Source organism: Tachyglossus aculeatus, chromosome 21, assembly GCF_015852505.1.
Source record: "Tachyglossus aculeatus isolate mTacAcu1 chromosome 21, mTacAcu1.pri, whole genome shotgun sequence".
In the NCBI taxonomy this organism is placed as follows: Eukaryota; Metazoa; Chordata; class Mammalia; order Monotremata; family Tachyglossidae; genus Tachyglossus; species Tachyglossus aculeatus.
The window spans coordinates 36428919-36448919 of NC_052086.1; the positions used below are offsets into that span (position 1 = coordinate 36428919).

The window sequence follows — 20001 nt, forward strand, 5'->3', positions numbered from 1 at the left end:
TCATACTCCCATTCTTCTCTTCCTGCAAATCCATTCACACATCCTTCATGATTCAGAAATATTACTTTTTTTAAAAAAGAGCAACACTAACTCTGAGAGATACAAATGGTCCATCCAACACATCTAGTCTCTGGAAGTAACCACTGGGTGCTTGAAAGAACAGTAGCATTGTTTCCTTTCATGACCCTCATTCCTAGCCTTCTTAGCACTGATTCGTTATGGAACAATTGTTCATAAATTATCCTATAAATTTCTTAAATCTATTGCTATTTTTGTCCCATAGAACTGCCTTGAGGAATGAAAACAATGCTTTAACCACCAGCTAAAAGATGAGGTGTTTTCCCTTTTGTTTTGAAACTGACACCTTTAGGTTTCAATATGCTCCCCAGTTCTGTTTTGAAGAAATAGATGAACAATAATTCTGGGTTCTTCCTGTCCACGCCCTTATTTTGTAAGCTTCATTCTCATCCCCAATTTTTTCTTGGCTGATAAGTGCCAGTCACCTATTATTCCTCATGTGAAAGCATCTCAAACACCCATTTTCTTAGTTGCTCTTTTCAGTGACTTCTCCAACTCCAATTTACCCTTCCTATATGAAGGCAGAACTCCAAATGCAGGCATGACTTTGTTCTTTATAGAGGCAAAAAAAACCCTCCTTTGTTAAAGTTTTGGTGTCCTTTCTGATGACACAGCATGGCCTAGTGAATGGAGCACAGGCTCGGGTGTCAGAAGTTCATCAATCATTCAATCAATCAATCATATTTATTGAGCACTTACTGTGTGCAGAGCACTGTACTAAGTGCTTGGGAAGTACAAGTTATGTACAAGTACATAAATTCAAGTACAAGTTCATGAGTTCTAATCCCTGCTCCACCACTTGTCTGTTGTGTGACCTTGGGCAAGTCATTTCACTTCTCTGTGTCTCAGTTACCTCATCTGTAAAATGGTGATTAAGACTATGAGCCCCATATGGGACAGGGATTGTGTCCACCCTGATTATGTGCCACTGGCTGGCACATAGTAAGCACTTATCAAATATCACTATTATTATTATTATTATTTGTTTTTTCCTTTAGTCTGCTGTCACATAAGGAACCAATATTCGAAGAAACAGTTGACAGTAACTCTAAGATCTCTTTCCTGAATTGTGAAGTAACCTGGAATCAAAGCCGTGGAGGAAGAGTTGAGGGTTTATGAGTTATGTAACTGTTAAAAAAGTGAAGAGTGGACGCTCTTAAATGATGCAATTAACACGGGATTGCTCTGGAACTAATCATCCTAGGTAGTCACTAGGGATCTTGTTTCTAATTCTCATCTCCTTCCTGTAATCTGCCTCTTGACTGCTTTTCGGTTTGTTTGCATCTCTCCGAGAGGATGAATTGGAAAGAGGAGTAGAAACCAAGTCAGTCTATTTTGTGAGTTGCTGGTTGTTCTGGGAAAAGTTCATTTTAGGAATGTGGTTGAAATTTTTGTTTAAAACAAAGTTTTTTAAATATTTTATTTTATTTTAGTTTTTTTTTAATATTTATGAATTTCTCCTTCTCCCTGTTATACTAATCCCAAATGAACACCGACAGTCAAGAGTTGGATATATATGCACCAGTCAGATTAGGCTGCCAGATTAGTTCATCTGAGGGAGATTTCTTTCAGACCTGGGAATCCTGGGAAAGGGAATCCAGGACAGCATCTAGTGCATCCTTGCAGGATATTTCCATTTGTCAAATGGCTGGTTGGCTAGGTTGGTAAAAGAAAGAATGCTATATACTGCATCAGCTTTTCCACTAGTACATTCATTCATTAAAGCTTCCAGAAAGGTGGTTTATGTATCTTTTTTTTCAAGGTATTTATTAAGCACTCGTTATGTGCCAGGCATTCTACTAAGCACTGGGGTGGATACAAGCAAATCGGGTTAGACACAGTCTCTGTCCCACGTGGGGCTCACAGTCTCAATCTCGTTTTTCCAGGTGAGGTAACTGAGGCACAGAGAAGTTAAGTGACTTGCCCAAGGTCACACAACAGACAAGTGGTGGAGCTAAGATTAGAACCCATGATCTTCCAACTCCCAGGCCCGTGCTCTATCCACTGAGCCATACTGCTTTTGAGTCCTAAACAAGTTAAGTGTCTTGCTCAAGGTCACAGGGCAGACAAGTGATGGAGCCGGAATTAGAACCCAGTTCCTTCTTAGTCCCAGGCCTGTGCTCTATCCACTAGGAAACACTGCTTCATAAGTGTGTTTTCTGTTAAGCCCTTACTATGTGCCAATTGCTGTTCTAAATAGTGGGGCAGATACAAGATCATTCAGTCCCATGTGGGCCTCACAGTCTAAGTAGGAAAGATAACACGTATTAAACCCCCATTTTGCAGATGAAGGAACTGAGGCTCAGAGAAGTGAAGTGACTTGCCCAGGGTCGCAAAGCAGGTAAGTGGCAGAGCCTGGATTAGAAGCTATGTCCTCTTTCCTCTGACTCCCCAGACTGTATTCTTTCCACTAGGCCAGGCTGTGCCTATCTTGGCACAAATCCAATGATATCGTTGCCCAGCCCCCTTCATGAACTAGCCATTTTGTGTTTGTTTCCTTCTCTAGGCCTTGCCAAGCCCATGGGTCTAGTCGAGGGTCCTGGAGGCCTGGGGCAAGGAGGAATGGCCGCCACTCTGAGAGATGACAGCCATGAGTCTGAAACAAAATATGAAGAATATGGTTACAACGCACAGCTCAGCGACCGAATCTCACTGGATAGGTCCATCCCAGATTACAGACCAAAAAGGTGAGTTTGAGCTCCCATTTCCACCTCCAAGTTTTTTGATAAATGGGTGGTCCCTGGCACAATGAGGACTGGCATCACAGTGCCAGAGTGGCTACCAATGGTTATAAAACATTCATTCATTCAATCAATCATATTTATTGAGCGCTTACTGTGTGCAGAGCACTGTACTAAGTGCTTGGGAAGTACAAGTTGGCAACATATAGAGAGTCCTTACCACCTTCAGAGGAGGGAGTTAATGTGCAGACTAATAGGATGGCCTATGTTCAAAATCTCTAGAAGAGCTGAATAATTCTATGGTTTTTGCTGGCACTGTATAAACAATCAAAAAAATCATCTTCTTGATAATGAGGTTATTTAGCACCTACTCAATGTTGGGGTAGATATAGGATATTCAGATTGGACTCAGTCTCCCATTCCCATCTGCATCACCCTGACTCACTCCCTTTATTCATCCCCACTCCCAGGCCCACAATACTTATTTATTTATATTAATGTCTGTCTAGACTGACTACCCCATCCATTTTACTGATGAGGAAACTGAGACCTGTTTAGCATTTTATCCAAAGTCACACATGCAAGGGGTGGAGCCAGAAGTGAGCTTGGGTCTCCTGAGTCCCAGGCCATCGCTGATATTAAATGCTACGGTGGAAAGAGCCCGGGCTTGGAAGTCAGAGATTGTGGGTTCTAATCCTGGTTCTGCCACTTGTCAGCTGTGTGACTTTGGACAAGTCACTTAGCTTCTCTGTGCCTCAGTTACCTCATCTACAAAATGGGGATTAAGACTGTGAGCCCCAGGAGGGACAACCTGATTACCTTGTATCTACCCCAGTGCTTAGAACAGTGCTTGGCACATAGAAAGTGTTTAACAAACACTATCATCATTATTAGTACATGAAGTCAACTAGATTGGCATAGCAGTCCAATCATCAGCCAAACAATGGTCAGAACAACTGGACAATACAGGAGAAGGCTGTACTCACCCCAGCCATACTGCATGTATCTATATTTCTTTATACTCTTCTATTTCCCCATCTATAACTGATTTTAATGACATTTAGTCTGTAAACTCCCTCTGAGCAGGGGTCATGCCTCCCAACTCTATTGCGTTGCCCTCTCCTAAGCACTTAGAGAAGCAGCATGGCTTAGTGGAAAGAGGTCATAGGTTCTAACCGGCTTCATCACATAAGAATAATAATAATAATAATAATAATAATAACAATGACAATGGCATTTGTTAAGCACTTACTATGTGCAAAGCACTGGAGAGATTACAAGGTGATCAGGTTGTCCCACACAATCACAATCTTAATCCCCATTTTACAGATGAGATAACTGAGGCCCAAAGAAGTTAAGTGACTTGCCCAAAGTCACACAGCTGACAATTGGAGGGGCTGGGATGAATAAAGGGAGCAAGTCAGAGTGACGCAGAAGGGGGTGGGAGAAGAGGAAAGGTGGGATCAGTCAGGGAAGGCCTCTTGGAGGAGGTGTGCCTTCAGTAAGGCTTTGAAGGTGAGGAGAGTAGTTCTGATGGATACGAGGAGGGAGGGTGTTCCAGATCAGAGGCAGGATGTGGGCAAGCGGTTGGCAGTGAGATGGATGAGATCGAAGCACAGTGAGAAGGTTGGCATTAGAGGAACAAAGTCTGTGGGCTGGGTTGGAATAGGAGAGCAGTGAGGTGAGGTAGGAGGGAGCAGTGACTGAGTGCTTTAAAAGCACCAGCGAGACAAACTTACTGGATCTGTCAGCATAGCCCGAAAATGGGACACCAGGACCAGGAATGCCAGCAGGTTGAATACTATTCCATTGATGGCACTGTAAATGTAGTCTCTTGATGGGACCAACATGACAAAGAGGACCACGAATTCCGCGTAGATGACCAGCAACCAGGTGACAACGGCACATGCGATGCCATAGCCATCTCGGATAAACCACATGGCTCCCAGGGAACCGTGGACTTCTCCGGCTGGAGGTATTTGGGCATCCTCTCAATGTCTGTGAAATGGTGAACCAGAGTGAGCATCATAGGCTTTTACGTCCAAACTTGCATCCTAGATTTTTGGAAGCCTCAAGCACTTCCAGATGCCTCAAAAAACCTTTTGAATCTTCACCACCATTTCCGTCACTGTGCTAGGGAAAGTGGACATCTTAACTGTGTGACTTTGGGCAAGTCACTTAACTTCTCTGTGCCTCAGTTATCTCATCTGTAAAATGAGGATTGACTGGGACTACCTGATAATCTTGTATCTACCCCAGTGCTTAGAACAGTGCTTGGCACATAGTAAGCATTTAACAAATACCATCATTATCATTATTATCATTACAGTGCTCAGCACATAATAAATGCTCAATAAATACCATTGACTGGCTGAAATAAGTTGTAGGGTTTTTTGTGGTGCTTTTTCTCCTGAAGCTTGGAGTCAAAAACCTGTTGATCTCACCTTTTTTTAGAAATATAAATAATTGGAATTTGTCAATTATTCTCTTTGAGGAGCTTAATTTCAGGCAACTATTTGCTCCATTTATTTTGACTTGTAGCTACCACCTCTATTGTACTCTCCCAAGTGCTTAGTACAGTGCTCTGCACACAAAAATTGACCCATTAATGTCACTGAAAATCATTTCAAAGTCAAATGAAAATCAAATGAGCTCAGCTACGGGGAAGAAAAGTTGTTAAACCTGAGTAATAGAATTTTACAGATTGGGTGTGGAGCGATGACCTGTAGGAATGGTTTCCTTCTGGCAATTCAGTGTGTCTTTTTTCCCCAACAACAACTAAGCAAGGAGGGCTTATTAATGCTACTAATAATAATAGTACTTGTTAGAGAAGCAGCGTGGCTCAGTGGAAAGAGCACGGGCTTTGGAGTCAGAGGTCATGCATTCAAATTCCGGCTCCGCCAATTGTCAGCTGGGTGACTTTGGGCAAGTCACTTCACTTCTCTGTGCCTCAATTCCCTCAACTGTAAAATGAGGATTAAGACTGTGAGCCCCCCCCCGTGGGACAACCACCCCAACGCTTAGAACAGTGCTTTGCACATAGTAAGTGCTTAATAAATGTCATCATCATTATTATTAAGTGCTTAGTATGTGCTAAGCACTGTTCTAAGTACTGGGGTAGGTACAAGTAAATCAGGTTGGACAGAGTCCCTGCCCCACATGGGACTCACACTCTTATACCCATTTTACAGGTGAAGCAACAGGCACAGAGAAGTTCAGTGACTTATCCAAGGTCACAGAGCAAACATGTGGCAAAACTGGTATTAGAACCCAGGTTCTTCTGATTCCCAGGCCTCTGCTATATCCGCTAAGCCATGCCGCCTAGTACTTTGCATTTGGCACATAATAAGAGCTTAACAAATACTATAACAATAATAATTATTATTATTTTCTAAAGGGCATTTGCCTGTTAATGTTCTGCATTTTAACTAATGTAAATTCACTCTCATCATGAATTCAATTCAGTGTAGCTTTAAAAGTGCCATTTATATCACTGGATCATGTAAAAGAGGCATCATCTCCCTCAGACACAGAATGGCACAAACTAATTAATCTGATAAGTAAGGTCTCAGTGGAACAGAGATCAGCTGTGGTTCTTGCAGACTCTTACCACCCAGGATTGAAAAAGAATTTTTAACTAATTTCCAATAATTGTCTTCTACACCCAACTGGGGTTTCTTAACAAAGATGAAACTTAAATGAAGTGCCTTATTAAGTGGGCCTAAGGACAGATTAATAAAGTTTAACCAAGCAAAAAAACTAAATTCCAAGAGTAAATTTCATATTCTTTTTATTTTTTGATGGTTTTAAACAGTTTGAATTATTGGAGCCTAATCCCTAAGGATGGAATCTTTTTCAACAGAGACTATGAACTTTCACTAATAGCAATCAAGGTATTTGTTAAATGCTTACTATGTGCCAAGCACTGTAGTGGATACAAGAGAATCAGGTTGGACACAGCCCCTGTTCCAAATGCGGTTCACAGTGTTAATCCCACTTTACAGATGGGGTTACTGAGGCATAGAGAAGTTAAGTGACTTGCCCAAGATCACACAGCAGGAAAGTGGCAGAGCTGAGATTAGAGCTCAGGTCCTTCTGCGCCCCAGGCCTGTGCGTTATCCACTAGGCCACGTTGCTTCTCAACCCTCACAATATGGCATAAAAAACTGGACTCCATAATTTTTCCAAAGTTTCTGATTGGGACTCCAAGCCACCAGAACTGTCTACCGAGTAGAGCGGTAGAGGGATCAGAGAAAAGTTCATTGTACCTCTTGACATTCCTAAAATCCCCCTTTGTTCAGAAATTGAAATTTAGTTTAATACACCTAGAGGCAAATATAGGGACAGAGCAAATCCAATTCAAATCTTTACACTTCACTAATCCTATTATAGTTAGGGAATCATTGAATTAGTCAGTTATATTTATTGTGCACTTACTGTGTTCAGTGCGCTGTTCTAAGCACTTGGGAAAGTACAATAGAGTTGGTATACCCAATCTTTGTTCACAAGAAGCTTGCTAAATAGAGAGGGAGATAGACACTAAAAGTAATTACAGGTAGTACAAAGTAATAGAGTATGAAGATATGTTCGTAATGAGTATGAAGGTACGTATGTAACAAGTATGAAGATACATAATGAGTATGAAAATACATACATAATGAGCATGAAGATATATATGTAATGAGTGAAGATATGTACATAATGAGTATGAAGATATCTTTGTAATTAGTATAAACATATTTACAGAACTGAAGCAGTGTGGCCCAGGGGATAGAGCACTGGCCTGGGAGGCAGAATAATAATGATAATAATAATAATGATGGTATTTTTTAAACACTTACTATGTGCAAAGCACTGTTCTAAGTGCTGGGGGGGATACAAGGTGATCAGGTTGTCCCACGTGGGGCTCACAGTCTTAATCCCCATTTTACAGATGAGGTCACTAGGGCACAGAGAAGTTAAGTGGCTTGCCCAAGGTTACACAGCTGACAAGTGGTGGAGTCAGGATTTGAACCCATGACCTCTGACTCCCAAGTCCGTTGCTCTTTCCACTGAGCCAAGCTGCTTCTCTAAATAATAATGATGGCATTTGTTAAGCACTTACTATGTGCCAAGCACTGTTCTAAGCGCTGGGGAAGATACAAGGTAATCAGGTTGTCCCACATGGGGCTCACAGTCTTAATCCCCATTTTACAGATGAGGGAACTGAGGCACAGAGAAGTTAAGTGACTGGCCCACAGCTAATAATTGGCGGAGCTGAGATTAGAACCCACGACCTCTGACTCCCAAGACCAAGCTCTTTCCACTGAGCTACCCTGCTTCTCAAAACCAGAAGGATTTGGTTTAATCCTGGCTATGCCACTTGTCTCCTGTGTGAACATGGGCAAGTCATTTCACTTCTCTGTGCCTCAGTTACCTTGTCTGTAATGGGGATTAAGACTTTGAGCCCCATGTGGGACAAGGACTGTGTCCAACCTGATCAGTTTGTATCCACCCGAGAGCTTAATACAATATCCGGTACATAATAAGGGCTTAACAAATGCCATAAAAAAAGACAAGGTGTGAATATCCAAGGATTTAGGTGAGAAGGAGGAGTTCAAAGCACTGGCAGAGGTTCACATGAATCAGATTCCCATCATCAGCAACCAATCAGGGGATGTTACTCATTAACAGGTGATAAATCAACCCCTTCAAAGGGGTAGAGGAAGATTAGTTAGGGGCATACAGGCATATAATAATGATGATGGCATTTGTTAAGCAGTCACTATGTGCCAGGCACTGTACTAAGGTGTGGGGTGGATACAAGCAAACCGGGTTGGACAGTCCATCTGAAATCCAGTCAAATGCACCCTAGCTAATTAATAATAATAATAATAATAATTTTGGTATTTGTTAAGTGCTTACTATGTGTCAAGCACTGTTCTAAGAGCTGGGGGAGATACAAGGTAATCAGATTTTCCCACAAGGGGCTCACAGTCTTCATCCCCATTTTCCAGATGAGGGAACTGAGGCACAGAGAAGTTAAATGACTTGCCCAAAGTCACGTAGCTGACAAGCAGCGGAGCTGGGATTTGAACCCATGGCCTCTGACTCCCAAGCCCAGGCTCTTTCAACTGAGCCGTGCTACTTCTCAATTAGCACCCCTGTCTGTACCTGATTGGCTTTCTGAAGGAGCCGTACTTCCCAAGCGCTTATTACAGTGCTCTGCACACAGTAAGCGCTCAATAAATATGATTGATTGATTCGTTGACAGCTATGAATCCACAAGCAAACTTCCACATCTACAGTGACTAAATTCTATTAGCTCACAAACCTCTCTGAGTCTAAACACATGTATTCACTATTCACCTTGGGATGTTGGCTATTTAGCCCTATTCTCAGAAAATGAGGCAGGAAATGGAAGGGGCTTGAAAGGAAGGGGCTCTACCCACTTAGCAAGCTCTAGGCAGCTTGCAGGTTAAGATTCATCCCCCAAGGACTGTGGGAAATGAAGGTGCAGTGAGAATCAGTCTCCTTCATCTCCTTCAGATGCCTTTGATCTTCAATAATGTCCTGGACAGCTATCATAACTAAGCAGAAAGGATCCTCAGAAATACTCTGGGTATGAAAAAGGTCAGAATAAGTTAGGTCCCTGGATAAAGAATTCTCCAATTCTCCAATGTCATAGTGAATATAAGAGCCAGTTAGGTGAGGGGATATCGAACACCAGGTTCTCCTGAGACCTCTAGACGGTAAGCTCGTCCCCTAGACCGTAAGTTCAGTGTGAGCAAGGAATGTGTCTGTTACATTCATTCATTCAATCTCTTTTATTGAGAGCTTACTGTATGCAGAGCACTGTACTAAGTTCTTGGGAGAGTACAGTACAATACAACAATAAACAGTCACATTCCCTGCCCACAACTAGTTTACAGTCTAGAGGGGAGGCAGAGACAGACATCAGTACAAATAAATAAATAAATGACATATAGGACCTAAGTGCTGTGGGGCTGGTGGGGGGAAAAGAACAAAGGGAGCAAGTCAAGGTGATACAGAAGTGAGTGGAAGATGAGGAAAGGTGGGGCTTAGTTTGGGAAGGCCTCTTGGAGGAGTTGGACCTTCAATAAGGCATTGAAGCCGGGGTGAGTAATTGTTAATATTGTATTGTCCTCTCCCAAGTGCTTAGTACACTGCATAGCACATAGTAAGCATTCAATAAACATGCTTGATTAATTGATTGGTTTAGCTCCAAGATGAATGTCTGCACTTTGGATATGCCTAAGCTTCATTGCACTTCTTCCAAGCCTTGAACTTTGAAAACAGGGCTTTTGGTGGAGGCTGCTGTGGTCTGAAAACATCTGAACTTCCACTGGCAAAACAATTTTGAGGCAACTGGGGTCTTCTAAAAGCTCAAATGATGGTTCCTTCTCTCCCCGGCAACCACTGCGCCTGAGGGTCTCTGAGGACCTTGGCCCCAGCTGGCCAGCTTCTACCTAATTGCGGCTGTCTACGTTAGAATCAGATTGTTGCTGCAAAAACATTTTTTTTCATCCTTGTGTTGTCTCAGTTATTAGTATCTTTATAGACTTTCTCTCAGCTTTTCTGAAGAGAGTTCCCCAAGGGCAGGGATGATGAGTCTACCAACTCTATTGTACTCACCCAAGTGCTTAATACAGTGCTCTACACACAATAAGCCCTCAATAAATACCAGTTGTGGATTAAGGGAGCTGATTCTTCCTTGAGGATCTACCCAAAAGGAAACAGATGTTTTTTGCTTTTTTTGGGGGGGAGATGTTTTGCTCTGGAAACAAATGTGTGCAACTTTCACTTGTATCTGTACCCTTTAGGTACTTGTTAGTCATTCCACCCCCAGCCCCGCAGCACTTATGTACATATACCTAAATTATTTGTTCATTTATATTAATGTCTGTCCCCTTCTAGTCACAAGTTATTTGTGGGCAGGGAACGTGCCTAACAGCATGGCTCAGTGGAAAAGAGCCCGGGCTTTGGAGTCAGAGATCATGGGTTCAAATCCCGGCTCTGTCAATTGTCAGCTCTGTGACGTTGGGCAAGTCATTTAACTTCTCTGTGCCTCAGTTCCCTCATCTGGAAAATGGGGATTAAGACTGTGAGCCCCCTCTTGGGACAACCTGATCACCTTGTAACCTCCCCAGTGCATAGAACAGTGCTTTGCACATAGTAAGTGCTTAATAAATGTCATTATTATTATTATCTCTGTTGTATTATGCTCTCTCAGTGCTCTGCACACAGTAAGTGCTCAATAAATATCAGTGATTGATTGCAATTCAAATAATCATGCATTCATTCATTCATTCAATCGTATTTATTGAGTGCTTATTGTGGGCAGAGCACTGTACTAAATGCTTGGAAAGTACAATTCAGCAACAAAGAGATACAATCCCTGCCCACAGTGGGCTCACAGTCCAGATGGGGGGAGACAGACGTCAAAACAAGTCAACAGGCATCAATATAAATAAATAGAATTATAGATATATATACACACACGTCAAAACAAGTAAATGGGCGTTAATATAAATAAACAGAATCATAGATATGTGCATATTTACACAAGTGCTGTGGGGCGAAGGGGGGAGGTAGAGCAAAAAGAGCAAGTCGGGGCAATTGGGGGGGTTATTGCTACCCCCAAAATGAAACGACAATCATCCTTTTAAGAAAAGAAACATATCTTTAGGTCATCCTGTGGAAACACCTGCAGCAGTGCTTGTCATACCAGAGGAAAAAATATCCTCTCTTTAAAGGTAAAATAATCCCACTCTAATAGTGTCAGGCTGCTAGGAGAGTTTCTATTTGGTTCAGTGGAAAGCACGTGTCTTGGGCCACTTTTGAAGCAATTGGCCTCTTAGAAGAGAAGAATTTGGAATGCTGTTGAGCCCTTTAGAAAAGCACGTGTCTTCCTCCCCTGTCCCCCAAATCTTGAGTTTGTCCAAAAATGGTCCAGCAGTTCTAAACTACCTCTCCAGGTATTTGCCTCACTCAATGTACATGTTTCATGAGAAGCAGCATGGCCTAGTGGGAAAACTCGGGCTTGAGAGTCAGAGGACCTAGGATTTAATCCCAGCTCTGCCGGGTGTCCTCTGTGTGACCTTGGGGAAGTCACTAAACTTCTCTGTGCCTCAGTTATCTCATCTGCAAAATGGGTAGTCAATCCTACTTCCTTCTTGAGAGCTTCATGTGGGACAGGTACTGTGTCTAACATAGTAATTAATAATGATGGTATTTGTTAAGTGCTTAACTATGTGCCAGGCACTGTACTAAATGCTGGGGTGGATACAAGCAAATCAGATTGAACATAGTGGGGCTAACGGTCTCAATCCCTATTTTATAGATGAGGTAACTGAGGCCCAGAGAAGTGAAGTGACTTGCCCAAGGTCACACAACAGACAAGTGGCAGAGCTGGGATTAAAACCCATGATTAGCCTGACTAATTTATACCTACCCCAGTGTTTAGAACAGTGCTTGGCACATAGTAAGCGCTTAACACGTACCATAATTTTTATCATTATTATATACAACTTTGCCACCCTCCTTTGCCAGGATAAACACTCTGTAGTTTGGGTTTGCAGCCTCCTCACTGACAAGTCAGTTGCAGGGAGTGTGGTCTAGTGGTTAGAGCATGGGCTAAGGAGTCAGAAGGTCCTGGGTTCTAATCCTGGCTCTGCCACTTGTCAGCTGTATGACCTTGGGCAAAAAGATGATGATGGCATTACTATGTGCCAAGCACTGTTCTAAGCGCTGGGGTAGAGACAAGGTAATCAGGTTGTCCCGTGTGGGGCTCACAGTCTTAATCCCCATTTTACAGATGAGGTAACTGAGGCACAGAGAAGTTAAGTGACTTGCCCAAAGTCACACAGATGATCAGTGGCAGAGCTGGGATTAGAACCAGTGACCTCTGACTCCCAAGTCTGTGCTCTTTCCACTATGCCACACTGCTTCCCCACTTCACTTCTCTGTGCCTCTGTTCCCTCATCTATAAAATGGGGATTAAGTCTGTGAGACCTATGCAGGACAGGGACTGGGTCCCACCCAATTTGCTTGTATCCACCCCAGCACTTAGTACAGTGTCTGGCACATAATGAGCTTAACAAATACCATAATTATTAGGGAGGAAAGGGTAGGGACAGGTAAGCCTGCTGGTTCCTATCCTGGTTTGTCCCTCCACAAGGATGTAATAGCCTTTCTAGCTGCATTCTGGTTCACTGGGCATCAGAGAATGTTTGTACCCTGAGACATTTAGTCAGACAGGGTTGATGTGGGGACATGGACCAGGAATAACAATTTGAGTGGCTCCATTGTGAGAAAACTTGCAAGCCTATGTAATCTGCCACCCCCAACTGGTTTCCTTTTATGTCTGTGTTTGTTATTCCTTGGTCCTTCTGCCTACCATTAGCAAATGCCTCTGCATAAGCAACCATCTCTTCCCCTTAAAAACCAAGCCCCCAGAACGGCAGCTCCCTGAACACTTGTTGGCATGCCAAACGAAATTAATTACAGGAAATGATCCATTTGAAATGAATGCTCACGTGTCTGCAGTAATGTGCTCTATTGTGGGCAAAGCACAGTCTCAGAAATTATCCCAAAATGACTTTGTCTGGGCCTTCATTATTCGCCCAAGGGAGATCTTTCTTTTAAAATAGGAAAAATAAAAGTATAAACCCCAGCACTTAGCTCCTTCCCTACCAATTACTGTACTTATAATTTGTCTTTAGTGGAATTTTCAGACAGCTGTTTCCACAGCAGTATTCCGTCCCTGGTCTGGATGTTTGAGAAACTGAGGCATTATTAGGGGTGAGAGGGTGTTTTCCCTCTAGAATGTAAGCTCGTTTGCTTTTTTTATAATGGTATTTGTTAAGTGCTTACTATGGGTCAGGCACTGTATTAAGTCCTGGGGTAGACACAGAGCTAAGTGCTCAATAAATACCATTGATTGATTGATTCTAGGGGAATACAGACTCATGAGACTTTAACACCCTCCCCCCTCTGTCTCTGTCTCTCTTTCTTTCTGCCTCTTTCTCTCTTTCTCCACTTCCAACCCAGAACACTACCCCCTTTTGGTGTTCTTAGAGAGTGATATAACTCTGCCATATTGCACTCTTCCAAGTGATTGGAACAGTGCTCTGCACACAACAAGTATTCAATAAATACAATTGATTGATAGATTAATTGAGCAAGACGAATGTTATACTGTACTGGATTGATGGCAGGCATGTGGGGGGACTGATTACCAAGAAACACAGTTTCTCAAACTCCCCCTCCATCCCAACTCCTCTGGATCACAAATCATTTCACAGTGCAACAGCTATATCCATTCCTCTGGCTGGGTGAATGGAAATTCTCACAAATGCAAACAGCCACTAGAGGATGTTTAGCACCTTCAAACCTGCCTCTTCGAGAAGACCTCGATCTCTGAGAGCCTTGCTCCTATGGGCTAGCAAGTTTCCCAGTCAGTCAATTAATGGAATTTCTTGAGCACTTGCTATTTGCAGAGCACTATACTAAGTGCTTGGGAGAATACTATACAACAGAATTAGCAGACACTTTCTCTGCCCATAACAAGCAGCTTGGGAAGCAGCATTGCCTATTGGATAGAGCACAGGCCTGGAAGTAAGAAGGACCGGGGTTCTACTTCTGCTTCTGCCACATACCTGCTGTGTGACCTTGGGTAAGTCACTTAACTTGCCCATTGTTATTGATAGAAAGGGGTTAACATATGGGTTCCTTTAGTCGATGAAGAGAGGAATGACTCCGAGAGAATGAGTCATAGATCAGAGCAGTAGGAAAGTGGTGAGCAGCCCGTTCCTCTGATAGGGTACGAGTGACTGCAACGCCCCGAATCACCGATGTAAATCGGCAGCAGGGTTTGAGAATCCAAGGTGGTGACACAGATGGGAAAAATGACTCAGAGACATGAATTCAGATAAAGTAGTAAAGGAGGTAGGTGGCTACCTGCCCGTTCACCTCCCGAGAGAGGTTCGAGTGACAAGCAGCCCCGATCCCATTCCCACTGTGTCTTTTATTGAGTTACAGCAAAGCGGGGCAAGCAATTGGGAATTTCAGGACTCCAATTAGGACCGACAGGATGTTATAAATTCTCATTATTCTCTGTTCTCACTGTCTTGTGCAGAATGTTGTTATCTGCCCTATGACCTGGCATAGTTACTGGCCTTGAAGACATCTTGTTGCTGAGCCTTGCAGAAAATACAAAAAAAAAGGAGTTCTCTCGGCCTGCACAAAATGGAGGGTTACTGTCAGCACGCACAAAATGGAATCAGTCATGTTAAGTCCTCTAGTGGACAACACCATGAGACTCAAGAGACTTAAAATGAGGGTTAAGACTGGGAGCACCATTTAGGACAGGGACAGGAACTGTATCCAACTTGATTAACATGTGTCTACTCCACCATTTAGTTCAATGCCTGGCACATAGTAAGCGCTTCACAAATACCATTAAAAAATGAGGATTGAGTACAAGCAGTTTAACGGTTTAAATGAAAGCACAGAAGAACTGCAGGGCTCACCTGGAACATAAAATTGTTTAGAAAAGTCCAATTTTAAGGAAAGTGTATCTCATCAGGCCTTGGAGGTCTTGAGAATGGGTCTCTGTCAGGTCCAAGGAGGGAGATGCATGATCTGCCCCAGTGGTGGATTTTGGGGGCATAAAGCTGAAAATATTCAGAATCAGAGGTTGAGCCTAGTAAATGATGTATCCAGACTCATTCCTTCCCTCCTTCTCCCCCACACCCCGAAGCTGAAAATATTCAGAATCAGAGGTTGAGCCTAGTAAATGATGTATCCAGACTCATTCCTTCCCTCCTTCTCCCCCACACCCCGAAGCTGAAAATATTCAGAATCAGAGGTTGAGCCTAGTAAATGATGTATCCAGACTCGTTCCTTCCCTCCGTCTCCCCCACACCCCGAAATGTTTCCATATTCTCAGAGGAGCAGCATGGTATATGGATAGACCATGTTCCTCAGAGTCAGGAGGTCATGGGTTGTAATTCTGGCTTTACCGCTTTTCTTCTGTGTGACCCTGGACAAGTCACTTCACTTCTCTGTGCTTCATTTACCTCATCTGTAAAATAGGGATTGAGACTGTAAGCACCACTGGAACAGGGACTGTGTCGGACCCAATTTGTGAAATAAAATGAATGATGGCATTTGTTAAGCGCGTATTATGTGCAAAGCACTGTTCTAAGTGTTGGGGAGTATACAAGGTGATCATGTTGTCCCATGTGAGGCTCACAGTCTTAATCCCCATTTTACAGTTAAGGTAACTGAGGCTCAGAGAAGCTAAGTGACTTTCCCAAGGTCACACAGCAGACATGTCAGGGAGCTGGGATTAGAACCCATGGTTTCCCAAGTCCATATTCTTTCCGCAGAGCCAAGCCAGTGGAAAGAACAGTGCCGGGCACTTAGTAAGTTCTTAACAAATACCCCTATTATTATTATTGGCATTCACAAATTGTGTCTTCTCTATTAAACAGAGTGGATGGGTGTAAGCTTCCTCTAAGCATCCAGACTTGGCCAAAACCAAAATCAATAGTACTTGCTGTATCGTTCTGTGCATGCACTAGGAGAAAAGTGAATATGATCCAGACCTTTGGTGACTGCTTAAATCGGTTTTTGCAAGAAATGGGGACCACTGGGTGAAGGTCTTTAATTTAACTGATCTTTTTTGTGTTGCTGAGTGCTGGGAAGCCTGGGGCAATGGAGTGACAGCTCAAATACCAATCTGGGGATTCAGCTTTGTGTCAGAGGAAGGTCCTGTCTCTGCGTCAGGGCAAAGCTTCTTGGATTGTGAAAACAAGGACTCAAAAAGCAAACCTATTTGTGCTGACAGAAATTACATCTTCCCCCATGAGGATCAGAAAATACCAGGTGTGGGGAGAGTGAAAGAATCATTTATTCACTCCCTTTTTACCCTAGGCATGCAGTTTTAGATGTTGAAAACACTTCTAATGGCAGACGGAATGAATTGCTGGGGTTTTGATGGGTAATTAATGATTCACACTGTTTCTCTTTGCTAGCCATTTTTTTCAAAAGACAGTTTAAAAGTGTAAGCCGACAGAGCAGAAACCTACCCCAAACCTGAATAATGATAGCAAAGGGTTTGAGAGCAAGCTGGATATAATAATAATAGTACTCTTAAGCACTTACTATGTGCCAACCACTGTACTAAGCACTGGGGTAGATACAAGTTACTACATAGGGTTCATAATTTAAATAAGAGATCAACCAGGTATTGAATCCCCATTTTACAGATTAGAAAACTGAGCACATAGAAATGAAGTGACTTGCCCAAGGTCATATAGCAGTAAGTGGCAGAGCCAAGATTACAGCCCAGGTTCCCTGATTCCCAGGTACTGTGATCTTTCCACTGGATAACACTGCTTATCCTTGACTCTTCTCTTTCATTTAACCCACAATAAATCTTGTCAGTTCTACCTTCACACCATCACTAAAATCCACCCCTTCTTCTCCATCCAAACTGCTCCTATATTAATGCAAGCACTTATCCTATCCCACCTTGATTATTGTATCAGCCTCCTTGCTGACCTCCCTGCCTCCTGTCTCTCCCCACTCCAGTCCATACTCCATTATGCTGCCTGGATCATTTTCCTTCAAAAATGTTCAGACCTTGTTTCCCCACTCCTTGAGAACCTCCAGTGGTTGCCCACCTCTGCATCAAACCAAAACTCCTCATCATTGGCTTTAAAGCAGTCAATCACCTTGCCCCCTCCTACCTCACTTTGCTACTCTCCTACTACAACCCACCCCACACACTTGGTTCCTCCAAAATTAACTTTCTCACTGTACCTCAATCTCATCTATCTCGCAGCGGACCTTTCACCCGCATCCTATCTCTGTCTGGAACACCCTACCTCCTCATATCAGAAAGATAATTGCTCTGCCCACTTCAAAACCTTATTGAAGGCACATCTCCTCCAAGGAGTCTTCCCTGACTAAGTCCTCCTCTCCTCTTCTCCCACTCCCTTCTGCATTGCCCTGACGTGCTCCCTTCATTCATTCTCCTTCCTATCCCCACAGCACAAAAGTCTATAACTGTAACATTTATTTATTTATTTGTATTAATGTCTGTCTCCCCCTCTAAACTGTGAGCTTACCGTGGGCAGGAAATGTGTCTTTTTTATATCGTACTCTCCTAAGTGCTTAATTCAGTGCTTTACACACTGTAAGTGGTCAATAAATGGTATTTGTTAAGCACTTACTATGTGCCAAGAACAATTCTAAGCACTGGGGGGGAATGCAAGGTGATCAGGTTGTCCCACGTGGGACTCAGAGTCTTCATCCCCATTTCACAGATGAGGTAACTGAGGCACAGAGAAGTTAAGCGATTTGCCCAAAGTCACACAGCTAACAAGTGGAGGGCCGGGTTTAGAACCCATGACCTCTGACTCCCAAGCTCTGGCTTTTTCTATTGAGCCAAGCGATTTAATGAATGTATGAACTCTGAATATTAGACTTTACAAAGGGCACTGATGTTCCAGGATAGCTGACATTATTTATTAAGCACTTTGTGTATAACACTGTACTTTGTGGTTGGGAAAGGTATAAGGATAATCCAACCCAGTCCCTGGCCCTCAGGAGAGATTAGAATCTAACTCTGGGGAACTAATAACAGACAAGTAAGAAGAGTAATAGTGGGGTGGGAGGGAACATGGCCTAGTGGGAAAAACCCAGGACTGAAAGTCAGGAGACCTAGGTCCTAATGCCCTCTATGCTTTTGATATGCTGTGTGACTTTGGGCAAGTCTCACCTCTCTGGGCTTCAGTTTCTAATAATAATGATTATTATGGTATTTGTTAAGTGCTTACTATGTGCAAGGCACTGTACTAAGCGCAGGGGTGGATACAAGCAAATCAGATTGCACACTCCCTCTCCCATGTGGGACTCACAGTCTCAATTCCCATTTTAAAGATGAAATAAATGAGGCATAGAGAAGTGACTTGCCCAAGACCACACATCAGATAAATGGTGGAGCTGGGATTAGAACCCATGACCTTGTGACTCCCAGGCTTGTGCTCTGTTGCCATGCTTCCTCCTCATCTGTAAAATGAGAATAAGATACTCTCTTTCCAAATCAATCAACCCTGTATGATGTTTGCTGTCCCTGCACCCTAGATTTTCATGAGGTAATAGGGAATGTGCCCAGGCTGATTATCCTGTTCCTAGAGCACTGCTTAGCTCGGTGTTTGGCATCAACAAAGTGTTTAATAATTACCATAATTGAAGAGGTATATTCTGCTTTGGTCCTTGAGAGGTTTATCAAGATCATTATTGATTGACACCTACTGCATTGCACCAGGGCCCTGGAGGATAAACAGAGGTAGAACACTGTACTCATGGTTTACAGCCAACTGGGGAAAAAAAATGCCAACATAAGTCAAAGAAAAAGAGCTAAAAGGGAATAAAAATAAGTAATAAGAGCATAAATAAATCAAAAATACATAGAGGTTGACTTGACTTTGATTATCAGTTAAAAGGTGGTAGGTAAATCCTTATCTAAGCAATATTCTTCTAGAGAGAATAGAAGCCTGATCCTAGAAAGCCACCTCTTACAAGCAGTGGGAAGCAATGCAGCCTAGTGGAAAGATCACGGGCCTGGGAGTCAGAGGTCCTGGGTTCTAATCCCATCTCCGCCCCTTGCCTGCTAAATGATCATGGATGAGTCACTTCACTTCTCTGTGCTTCAATTCCCCCATCTGTAAAATGGGAGATTAAGACCGTGAGCACCATGTGGGACATGGACTGTACCTAACCTGATTAGCTTGCATCTATTCCAGTGCTTAGTGCAGGACCTGGCATTTAGTAAGCACTTAACAAATACCATAAAAATAAATAGATAAAAAAGGTGGCTTTTCTGATTTACGCCCAGCTACTTAGACATGACATCTAGGAGCAGCATGGTCTAGTGGATAGAGCACGAGCCTAATGACCTGGGTTCTAATCCCTCTGCCACTTCTCTGCCATGTGACCTTGGGCAAGTCACTTAACTTCTCTGTGCCTCAGTTACCTCATCTGTAAAATGGGGATTATGACTGTGAGCCCCATGAGGGACATGGACTGTGTCCAACCTGATTACCGTATATCTACCTAGAGCTTAGTACAATGCCTGGCACATAGTAAGTACTTAACAAATACCATTAAAAAAAAAACCCAGACATTCCTCCTTGAATGCCTGACAGTTTGTGTCCACTTGGTTTGC

The 20001-nt window shown here is 43.0% G+C and overlaps 1 protein-coding gene across 1 annotated transcript in view; it reads left to right on the top strand.

The window, feature by feature from the left end:
- Positions 1-20001, top strand: part of GALNT9 (polypeptide N-acetylgalactosaminyltransferase 9) — a 260712-nt gene that overhangs the window by 50943 nt on the left and 189768 nt on the right. Inside the window, exon 2 of the mRNA XM_038763871.1 lies at positions 2585-2765. Coding sequence (XP_038619799.1) covers positions 2585-2765 — 181 coding nt within the window. The remainder of the gene's footprint in view (positions 1-2584; positions 2766-20001) is intronic.